Source organism: Leptosomus discolor, chromosome 4, assembly GCF_034619465.1.
Source record: "Leptosomus discolor isolate bLepDis1 chromosome 4, bLepDis1.hap2, whole genome shotgun sequence".
Lineage (NCBI taxonomy): Eukaryota > Metazoa > Chordata > Aves > Leptosomiformes > Leptosomidae > Leptosomus > Leptosomus discolor.
The window spans coordinates 81,532,050-81,543,267 of NC_141394.1; the positions used below are offsets into that span (position 1 = coordinate 81,532,050).

At 56.0% G+C, this 11,218-nt stretch overlaps 1 protein-coding gene across 1 annotated transcript; it reads left to right on the top strand.

Moving 5' to 3' along the window:
- Positions 1-120: 120 nt before the first annotated feature.
- LOC147415721 (inositol 1,4,5-trisphosphate receptor-interacting protein-like 1) lies at positions 121-3,474 on the top strand. Its single transcript, XM_086464861.1, has 3 exons — positions 121-1,743; positions 3,131-3,316; positions 3,439-3,474. Exons 1-3 carry the CDS (start codon positions 121-123, stop codon positions 3,472-3,474), a joined length of 1,845 nt encoding a protein of 614 aa, XP_086320987.1.
- The last annotated feature ends 7,744 nt before the right edge of the window (positions 3,475-11,218 follow it).

Below are 11,218 nucleotides of genomic sequence, written 5' to 3' on the forward strand. Positions count from 1 at the left end.
CTGGGGCTGGGTGCAGGCCTTGCTGCCTCCCCAGCTGCTTCCTATCCCCCTCTCCTACCTGCCCCCAGCTCCCTCCCTCCCAACCCCACTCAAACCCTTCTCTCCCTCCTTCTGCAGGCCATGGCTTACAAGACGATTGCAAGTTTCGTCGCCTTGTTTCTGGAAATCGTCTTCCTGCTCCCACTGATGGTCGGTGAAGGGTCGGATGAGGCCACGCCGGAGCAAATGCAGCTGCGTGCCCAGCAGCTGAGCCAGGAGATGGCTCAGCTGCTGCAGGAGCTCAGCGAAAGGATCCATGAGCAGACGACCCAGGAGCAGAGTCACACAGACTGGGGAGCCCTGCTCTTTGCTGTCTTGCGGCATTGGCAAATCTGGCTGGGTACTGCAGTCCTGGTTACGCTCGTCTGGCTCTGCTGGTGGCTCAGGCAAAGAAGCAGAGACAAGATGAGCTCCATCAGTGAGACAGAGGAAGAAGGTTTGGAGGAGGAAGAAGGTTGGGAGGAGGAAGAAAGTGAAGATGAAGGTCCTGATGACAAGAGGGATCTGGACAGGATCTTTGCAAGATGCATACAGTGGCCAATGAAGAAGCTGGCCTACAGGAGCCAGATGGTGGAGGAGGTGGTGCAAAATCTCCTCAACGTCTTCCAAAAGATCTTGTCAGAAAGTTCGTTGCCGGTACCGCTACTGCAGTCCCCAATTGGGGTGGGTTGTGCCTTTGAAGGTTGGAGTCCCCTTGAGGAGACCGAGGCTGTCTACTCCCTGCTCGTGCCCCTGAAGCCCCCCGATGGGCACGCCTTCCACCTGGAGCTGGGCACCACGGGGGACATGCCGGCAAAGGACTCCCGCATCCGTGTGGACCTGCAGTGCACCTGCACCGGGGAGCAGCTGGTGGAGAATACGCTGTGCTTCCTCCACCACGCCAAGTCGAAGCTGCAGAGAAGTCAGGGTCCCAGCCTCCTTGGCACCTTCTGCACTGACTCCTACCTAGATGTGCACAAAACTGCCCTCTGGTTCCAGAAGTCGGTGAGGTCAGCCTGGGTGGCGTTGCCTTGGTCACGTCGCTACAAGATGGAGGTGCTGCCCTCCAGACGCTCCTGCAAGCTGCAGCTGACGAATGCCTCTGGGAGAACCTTCTTTGTTGAGATTCTGTTTCGGGTGCAGCAAGGCCGCTCAGACATCTTCCTGAGCAGTGAGGCTACAGAGGCCCTCTCCATCCCAAGCACAACATGGTCAGAGAGCTACGCTGTGGCAGAGGCCAAGTTCTTCAGGCATAGAGCCAGACAGGTCCCGCGTGGCAGCTGGCACCTCAAATGCCTGCACGTCTGCACCCGCGTCCTGCTGGGCACAGCCTTGTCCCCCTATAACTTCAAGACGGTTGTGATGCACCTCCTGACCACCACTCCCCTGTCAGGCTGGTGCAGGGGGCTGTTTCTGCCGCGGCTGGAGGATATCCTGCATTACGTGGGCACCTGCCTGGAGGAGAAACGCCTCAACCACTTCTTCTTTGGCAATGACAACATGCCCGGGGTGATAAGCTTGCCCCCAGCCTTCCGATCAGCCCAGCCACACAACCTCTTCCAGCACCTGCGGACGGATCCGGACGCCCACGCCCAGGCACTGCGTGAGTTCCACAAAGTGCAAGATCGGCTCCTAAGCCTGCTCTTCTACGGCCATGAAGGGAGGCCTTCATGTGCCAAACGGGCGTGCTTGCAGAGGTCCCAGGTGATGCCAGAGAGCCACCTCGTACAGAAGGGAAGAAGAGGGCAGAAGTCAGGACGCAGAGAGGAAAGGGAAAACCCTGTGCCACAGCCCTCTGCCAAGAGCAGCAGTGTTCTCCTCTCAACGGTGTCCTCGGCACAGCAGCCGGTGACGACTACAGCGGCGACAAAGGGGACAAATTCCGCCCTGTTTTCTGTTCACACCGGCTGTGGCCCAGACGGCCTTCCGCTTGGGCCCACCAGTTCTCGCTGGCAGCTCCGTCTGGGCAGGGATCAAGCCAAAGGCAGCCCTGATGTTGCCTCCCTGTGTTCGCTGGGGCCCGCGTGGAGCATCTCCTCATCCTCCATGCTCCCCGGGGAGCTGGAGCCACAGAACCAAGCACACAGGACACGCAGAAGACACCGCTCGATTGATAGTGGGAAGTGCTGCTGTGCCTTTCCTCCACACCGAAAGCACCCTCTGAGCAGTCAGATCCCATGCAGCTGAAGAGGGGCCGTTGGAAGGAGGCTGGTGTCAGAGACTACCGTTGCCACCCGGACAGCAACTGCTCTCGTCTCTTCCACAGAGTCCGTTCCTTGTGGGAGTTTTCCATTGTGCAAAGTTGGCCACAAATGGCATTCTTTGAATAAATGCTCCATCTGAGTGAGTGTCTGTGCATCGCTTTGTCGGGCAGCGCGAGGCAGAGGCTGCTGACTACTCAGCTGCCACAGAGTCAGGGAGCATTTTGCAGAAGAGCAGACGCTCTACGCTCTGGCTTGGTCCATCTAGCCTCCACTGGTGCCTTGACCATGAGCTGCATGCAATGCTTAGGGAAAAAGTGTAAGAAAGAGCTGCACCACTGCTGTACGTCTGTGAGTTCACTGGGGCCAGGAGAAGAATCTGACCCTTCCTGACCCTCCCCAGGGAGTTAGTAAGACAGAAGCGAATGTCCTAGACCTGGAAAAGACAGTGCCTAGCAAGAGCTGTGAGTGGCTGAGCCGGGGTGTTGCTGAAGGCTGGGGCTGTTTGGCGGGCGTGCCTGTGATGTCATCTGGAGCCTGTGACGTCATCTGGAGCCTGTGACATCACAAATGATGAGTCACAATTGGACAGCAAATATAAGGGCGCCAACAGGCAGTGCTGTCCCAGGATAGCCTGGGCTAGCGGTGAGTGCGCACGCGGGTGGAGGCTGGGCTGGACGAGGGCCGGGGCAGAAATGCGGGTCCCAGAGCTCAGGCTGGGTTCTCACCCTGTCTTGAGGGCCCAGTCGCTCATGAGAGCACCTCGGGCAGGGCACGGTGCCGCTGCCACCGGGCTGGGGCTGGGTGCAGGCCTTGCTGCCTCCCCAGCTGCTTCCTATCCCCCTCTCCTACCTGCCCCCAGCTCCCTCCCTCCCAACCCCACTCAAACCCTTCTCTCCCTCCTTCTGCAGGCCATGGCTTACAAGATGATTGCAAGTTTCGTCGCCTTGTTTCTGGAAATCGTCTTCCTGCTCCCACTGATGGTCGGTGAAGGGTCGGATGAGGCCACGCCGGAGCAAATGCAGCTGCGTGCCCAGCAGCTGAGCCAGGAGATGGCTCAGCTGCTGCAGGAGCTCAGCGAAAGGATCCATGAGCAGGCGACCCAGGAGCAGAGTCACACAGACTGGGGAGCCCTGCTCTTTGCTGTCTTGCGGCACTGGCAATTCTGGCTGGGTACTGCAGTCCTGGTTACGCTCATCTGGCTCTGCTGGTGGCTCAGGCAAAGAAGCAGAGACAAGATGAGCTCCATCAGTGAGACAGAGGAAGAAGGTTTGGAGGAGGAAGAAGGTTGGGAGGAGGAAGAAAGTGAAGATGAAGGTCCTAATGACAAGAGGGATCTGGACAGGATCTTTGCAAGATGCATACAGTGGCCAATGAAGAAGCTGGCGTGCAGGAGCCAGGTGGTGGAGGAGGTGGTGCAAAATCTCCTCAACGTCTTCCAAAAGATCTTGTCAGAAAGTTCGTTGCCGGTACCGCTACTGCAGTCCCCAATTGGGGTGGGTTGTGCCTTTGAAGGTTGGAGTCCCCTTGAGGAGACCGAGGCTGTCTACTCCCTGCTCATGCCCCTGAAGCCCCCCGATGGGCACGCCTTCCACCTGGAGCTGGGCACCACGGGGGACATGCCGGCAAAGGACTCCCGCATCCGCGTGGACCTGCAGTGCACCTGCACCGGGGAGCAGCTGGTGGAGAACACGCTGTGCTTCCTCCACCACGCCAAGTCGAAGCTGCAGAGAAGTCAGGGTCCCAGCCTCCTTGGCACCTTCTGCACTGACTCCTACCTAGATGTGCACAAAACTGCCCTCTGGTTCCAGAAGTCGGTGAGGTCAGCCTGGGTGGCGTTGCCTTGGTCACGTCGCTACAAGATGGAGGTGCTGCCCTCCAGACGCTCCTGCAAGCTGCAGCTGACGAATGCCTCTGGGAGAACCTTCTTTGTTGAGATTCTGTTTCGGGTGCAGCAAGGCCGCTCAGACATCTTCCTGAGCAGTGAGGCTACAGAAGCCCTCTCCATCCCAAGCACAACATGGTCAGAGAGCTACGCTGTGGCAGAGGCCAAGTTCTTCAGGCATAGAGCCAGACAGGTCCCGCGTGGCAGCTGGCACCACAAATGCCTGCACGTCTGCACCCGCGTCCTGCTGGGCACAGCCTTGTCCCCCTATAACTTCAAGATGGTTGTGATGCACCTCCTGACCACCACTCCCCTGTCAGGCTGGTGCAGGGGGCTGTTTCTGCCGCGGCTGGAGGATATCCTGCGTTACGTGGGCACCTGCCTGGAGGAGAAACGCCTCAACCACTTCTTCTTTGGCAATGACAACATGCCCGGGGTGATAAGCTTGCCCCCAGCCTTCCGGTCAGCCCAGCCACACAACCTCTTCCAGCACCTGCGGACGGATCCGGACGCCCACGCCCAGGCACTGCGTGAGTTCCACAAAATGCAAGATCGGCTCCTAAGCCTGCTCTTCTACGGCCATGAAGGGAGGCCTTCATGCGCCAAACGGGCATGCTTGCAGAGGTCCCAGCTGATGCCAGAGAGCCACCTCGTAGAGGAGGGAAGAAGAGGGCAGAAGTCAGGACGCAGAGAGGAAAGGGAAAACCCTGTGCCACAGCCCTCTGCCAAGAGCAGCAGTGTTCTCCTCTCAACGGTGTCCTCGGCACAGCAGCTGGTGACGACTACAGCGCCGACAAAGGTGACAAATTCCGCCCTGTTTTCTGTTCACACCGGCTGTGACCCGGACGGCCTTCCGCTTGGGCCCACCAGTTCTCGCCGGCAGCTCCATCTGGGCAGGGACCAAACCAGAGGCAGCCCTGATGTTGCCTCCCTGTGTTCGCTGGGGCCCGCATGGAGCATCTCCTCATCCTCCATGCTCCCCGGGGAGCTGGAGCCACAGAACCAAGCACACAGGACACGCAGAAGACACCGCTCGATTGACAGTGGGAAGTGCTGCTGTGCCTTTCCTCCACACCGAAAGCACCCTCTGAGCAGTCAGATCCCATGCAGCTGAAGAGGGGCCGTTGGAAGGAGGCTGGTGTCAGAGACTACCGTTGCCACCCGGACAGCAACTGCTCTCGTCTCTTCCACAGAGTCCGTTCCTTGTGGGAGTTTTCCATTGTGCAAAGTTGGCCACAAATGGCATTCTTTGAATAAATGCTCCATCTGAGTGAGTGTCTGTGCATCGCTTTGTCGGGCAGCGCGAGGCAGAGGCTGCTGACTACTCAGCTGCCACAGAGTCAGGGAGCATTTTGCAGAAGAGCAGACGCTCTACGCTCTGGCTTGGTCCATCTAGCCTCCACTGGTGCCTTGACCATGAGCTGCATGCAATGCTTAGGGAAAAAGTGTAAGAAAGAGCTGCACCACTGCTGTACGTCTGTGAGTTCACTGGGGCCAGGAGAAGAATCTGACCCTTCCTGACCCTCCCCAGGGAGTTAGTAAGACAGAAGCGAATGTCCTAGACCTGGAAAAGACAGTGCCTAGCAAGAGCTGTGAGTGGCTGAGCCGGGGTGTTGCTGAAGGCTGGGGCTGTTTGGCGGGCGTGCCTGTGATGTCATCTGGAGCCTGTGACGTCATCTGGAGCCTGTGACATCACAAATGATGAGTCACAATTGGACAGCAAATATAAGGGCGCCAACAGGCAGTGCTGTCCCAGGATAGCCTGGGCTAGCGGTGAGTGCGCACGCGGGTGGAGGCTGGGCTGGACGAGGGCCGGGGCAGAAATGCGGGTCCCAGAGCTCAGGCTGGGTTCTCACCCTGCCTTGAGGGCCCAGTCGCTCATGAGAGCACCTCGGGCAGGGCACGGTGCCGCTGCCACCGGGCTGGGGCTGGGTGCAGGCCTTGCTGCCTCCCCAGCTGCTTCCTATCCCCCTCTCCTACCTGCCCCCAGCTCCCTCCCTCCCAACCCCACTCAAACCCTTCTCTCCCTCCTTCTGCAGGCCATGGCTTACAAGACGATTGCAAGTTTCGTCGCCTTGTTTCTGGAAATCGTCTTCCTGCTCCCACTGATGGTCGGTGAAGGGTCGGATGAGGCCACGCCGGAGCAAATGCAGCTGCGTGCCCAGCAGCTGAGCCAGGAGATGGCTCAGCTGCTGCAGGAGCTCAGCGAAAGGATCCATGAGCAGGCGACCCAGGAGCAGAGTCACACAGACTGGGGAGCCCTGCTCTTTGCTGTCTTGCGGCATTGGCAAATCTGGCTGGGTACTGCAGTCCTGGTTACGCTCGTCTGGCTCTGCTGGTGGCTCAGGCAAAGAAGCAGAGACAAGATGAGCTCCATCAGTGAGACAGAGGAAGAAGGTTTGGAGGAGGAAGAAGGTTGGGAGGAGGAAGAAAGTGAAGATGAAGGTCCTGATGACAAGAGGGATCTGGACAGGATCTTTGCAAGATGCATACAGTGGCCAATGAAGAAGCTGGCCTACAGGAGCCAGATGGTGGAGGAGGTGGTGCAAAATCTCCTCAACGTCTTCCAAAAGATCTTGTCAGAAAGTTCGTTGCCGGTACCGCTACTGCAGTCCCCAATTGGGGTGGGTTGTGCCTTTGAAGGTTGGAGTCCCCTTGAGGAGACCGAGGCTGTCTACTCCCTGCTCGTGCCCCTGAAGCCCCCCGATGGGCACGCCTTCCACCTGGAGCTGGGCACCACGGGGGACATGCCGGCAAAGGACTCCCGCATCCGTGTGGACCTGCAGTGCACCTGCACCGGGGAGCAGCTGGTGGAGAATACGCTGTGCTTCCTCCACCACGCCAAGTCGAAGCTGCAGAGAAGTCAGGGTCCCAGCCTCCTTGGCACCTTCTGCACTGACTCCTACCTAGATGTGCACAAAACTGCCCTCTGGTTCCAGAAGTCGGTGAGGTCAGCCTGGGTGGCGTTGCCTTGGTCACGTCGCTACAAGATGGAGGTGCTGCCCTCCAGACGCTCCTGCAAGCTGCAGCTGACGAATGCCTCTGGGAGAACCTTCTTTGTTGAGATTCTGTTTCGGGTGCAGCAAGGCCGCTCAGACATCTTCCTGAGCAGTGAGGCTACAGAGGCCCTCTCCATCCCAAGCACAACATGGTCAGAGAGCTACGCTGTGGCAGAGGCCAAGTTCTTCAGGCATAGAGCCAGACAGGTCCCGCGTGGCAGCTGGCACCTCAAATGCCTGCACGTCTGCACCCGCGTCCTGCTGGGCACAGCCTTGTCCCCCTATAACTTCAAGACGGTTGTGATGCACCTCCTGACCACCACTCCCCTGTCAGGCTGGTGCAGGGGGCTGTTTCTGCCGCGGCTGGAGGATATCCTGCATTACGTGGGCACCTGCCTGGAGGAGAAACGCCTCAACCACTTCTTCTTTGGCAATGACAACATGCCCGGGGTGATAAGCTTGCCCCCAGCCTTCCGATCAGCCCAGCCACACAACCTCTTCCAGCACCTGTGGACGGATCCGGACGCCCACGCCCAGGCACTGCGTGAGTTCCACAAAGTGCAAGATCGGCTCCTAAGCCTGCTCTTCTACGGCCATGAAGGGAGGCCTTCATGTGCCAAACGGGCGTGCTTGCAGAGGTCCCAGCTGATGCCAGAGAGCCACCTCGTACAGAAGGGAAGAAGAGGGCAGAAGTCAGGACGCAGAGAGGAAAGGGAAAACCCTGTGCCACAGCCCTCTGCCAAGAGCAGCAGTGTTCTCCTCTCAACGGTGTCCTCGGCACAGCAGCCGGTGACGACTACAGCGGCGACAAAGGGGACAAATTCCGCCCTGTTTTCTGTTCACACCGGCTGTGGCCCAGACGGCCTTCCGCTTGGGCCCACCAGTTCTCGCTGGCAGCTCCGTCTGGGCAGGGATCAAGCCAAAGGCAGCCCTGATGTTGCCTCCCTGTGTTCGCTGGGGCCCGCGTGGAGCATCTCCTCATCCTCCATGCTCCCCGGGGAGCTGGAGCCACAGAACCAAGCACACAGGACACGCAGAAGACACCGCTCGATTGACAGTGGGAAGTGCTGCTGTGCCTTTCCTCCACACCGAAAGCACCCTCTGAGCAGTCAGATCCCATGCAGCTGAAGAGGGGCCGTTGGAAGGAGGCTGGTGTCAGAGACTGCCGTTGCCACCCGGACAGCAACTGCTCTCGTCTCTTCCACAGAGTCCGTTCCTTGTGGGAGCTTTCCATTGTGCAAAGTTGGCCACAAATGGCATTCTTTGAATAAATGCTGCATCTGAGTGAGTGTCTGTGCATCGCTTTGTCGGGCAGCGCGAGGCAGAGGCTGCTGACTACTCAGCTGCCACAGAGTCAGGGAGCATTTTGCAGAGGAGCGGATGCTCTAGGCTCTGGCTTCACTGATTCTGTAAGGCTCCCCGACCTGTCCGTGCTCCTGCACTGGAATAACCTGCATCATTGGTCACCCTTCACAGCAGCGCACGTTGCCTGTGTGCCGTAGGGAGCCTGAATTTACTTCCTTGGCAGCCATTCGCAAACCAAGCACTTGCAGCCTGACCGCATCACTCTAGGAAGACCCCAATGATGTAGGTATCATGCTGTCTGAGTGGGGAGCTCTTGGCACCGGGTCACCACTACTACACCACTACAGTCACCACTACAGAGCAGGGCATATGGCTATGAACGAGCACGAGACTCATTCACCAAACCCTCGCGTGACCTGCAAGCTCAGGTTCCCAACACCCTTAACAAGGGAGGTTTAACACGTACAGCAAGGTTCAACAAAGCTTTGGAGATGTCTCCAGCTCAAGGCATGCACTTGTGCAGTCCACGACACCTTTAGGAGAAGCAGTGGCCTGACAGCAGGTGTAGAGCAGAAGAGGAGCAGTCATTCCTGTATCTGGGACACCTCCAGTGGGAAACCTATGAGGGTATGTGGGCGAAGATTTGCAAGATCTTTGACAAACGTCATATCAAAAGAGCTGTCTATGTCTGAGTGCTAAAGAAGCCCTATGGGTGGCCTGAGCTCATCAGCCCAAGGGAGGTGGCTTTTCTGGGCTCTCCGAGGGCCGTGCTGTTACAACCCCTACTCTCGCCTTTTTCTGCAGCAGTCCTAGTCGGGGCCAGCTCATGCTACTTTTCCTCTCCTGGCACTGCTTTCCCTTCACAGACTCACCACCATGGTGGTGATTTCACATGGGCCAAGAAACTCCCTGTGCTGCGGGTTCTAATGGGATCTTGAAACCATCTGGCCTGCAAGAATCAGCTGCCCCAGAGGGCTAAAAGATTGGGCCAACCCCATCCCAGTCCTGACTGTTGCATGTTCTACAACATTTTGTGCGTTTAGTGGTTAACTTTTATGCTGACATTTCCTGCCAACTCATACATCACATTCTCCTGTTCTCCAGGTTGTCCACCCCTTTCATTGTCAGGCATCTCCAAAGGACCCTGACTTGACAGAGGCAATTAAAAGTACATAATAATGACACAAATATTGACAAGTAGAGATCATGGTCCAGCTCCCAAGCTCTGTCAAGATGTTACTCTTGATCATGGATAGAGTTACACTTGTTATATCAACTGAGACTTTCAACATATTTTTTTCTTCTGAGATACTCCTCATCTATAGTTTTTAACTAGATAGTTTCTTCCAGGCCCCTCTCGCATACATTTTGTAAGCTCAGACACCCTACCCTGCAAGGCCAATGCTGGACATCTTGCTTAACTGGCCAGCACAGTTGGGATTTGATGACTGAGTCGCTGTGGAAGATGATTGGGAAAAGCCTTTTAGTCCCATTAAATGGCTTGGCTGAAGCAAACTCAAGGAGATCCCCAAGGAGAGTTGATACTGGGGGTCCATAATCACACAGATCAGAAGCTCAGTCGCAGGAACCTGACAGGTGATGACTGACTTGGTGACATCCACACTTCGTCCTGGTGGCCTGTGATAAGCCAACACAAAGCTTGGTGGAGAAGTGGTCTGGGAATGTTGTTGGCAGGAGAATGATGGTCCCAAGTGGTCCCCACACCACCCCCATTTGCTGCTCTCTCACACCTGCAGACCCTCGGGCCAAACACTGCCCTGTGAAAAACATCTGACACGTCTCTAGATCAACTTGATCAAATCCACTAAACCTGGTCACTTCTTTGTGCCAACATCATCTTTCCTCATTTCCACCCATTATCAGCAGGGGCTGAAAGAGACCTATTAAAAAGCAACTTTGTTCATATGTGTGTGTGTGCTCAGAAGATAAATATAATCACTGAGACTGATTGACTAATAAACTCCTTTCTAGAGTCTGCTGATTACTATGGAGGCGAAACCATGCTGATGAATTAGCAATGGAGTATTAGAGTAGTCCCGTGTCCTGTCTGCAGGGCTAATTTTCTTGCTAAGGCATCGTGTGTTTACCAAGCCAAATATTCAACTGTCTTATCTTTGTCTCCTTGTTTGCAAGAAAATAATTCAAAGGTTCCTCACCAAACTCTGGTTATGGATAGGGGAATGATTGAAAGGCTGAGCTGGTTTGACAAACTGGGAAAAGAGATTGTGTAAAGAATTGCATCTCAGCTCAAACACAAGACACCTATTAAATAAACCAACAACAAAGATATACAAACCAGCTCCCTCCAAGTTCAAATGTTTTCTTTGGCTCTTCTGTTTACCAAGAAGACCTTGAAAATGTAGGTCAGAGATGCCACTTGGGCATTTGATACACTGGCAAGGAACCATAATACCAGAAGGGTGGTTATCTCGGATGCCAAGGCTTTTGGGACCCTCGTAACACAGCTAAGGGAACCAAGAGCAAGACTCGTATACAGGTGAGCCTTCAGGACAAAAGCAAGTAACATTTTCTTCAGAGAACAATGGGCTCGTACAACTATATTCCTCTGCTCTAGTTCTTCAAGAGCAATGAGATTGGTGGACCACTGGCAACCAGCCATGAGTGGACAGGACCAGAAAGACCAGGAGGACAAAGCTGGTTAGAAAAGGAACTGAAGATTAATTTGGAAACGTACAGTACCCTTGCAGAGCCATGGAAAACTCTAACTGTATCACGGGGTGCATTAAAGAGTGTGGCCAGTAGGTAAAGAAAGGTTATCTTCCCCCTCT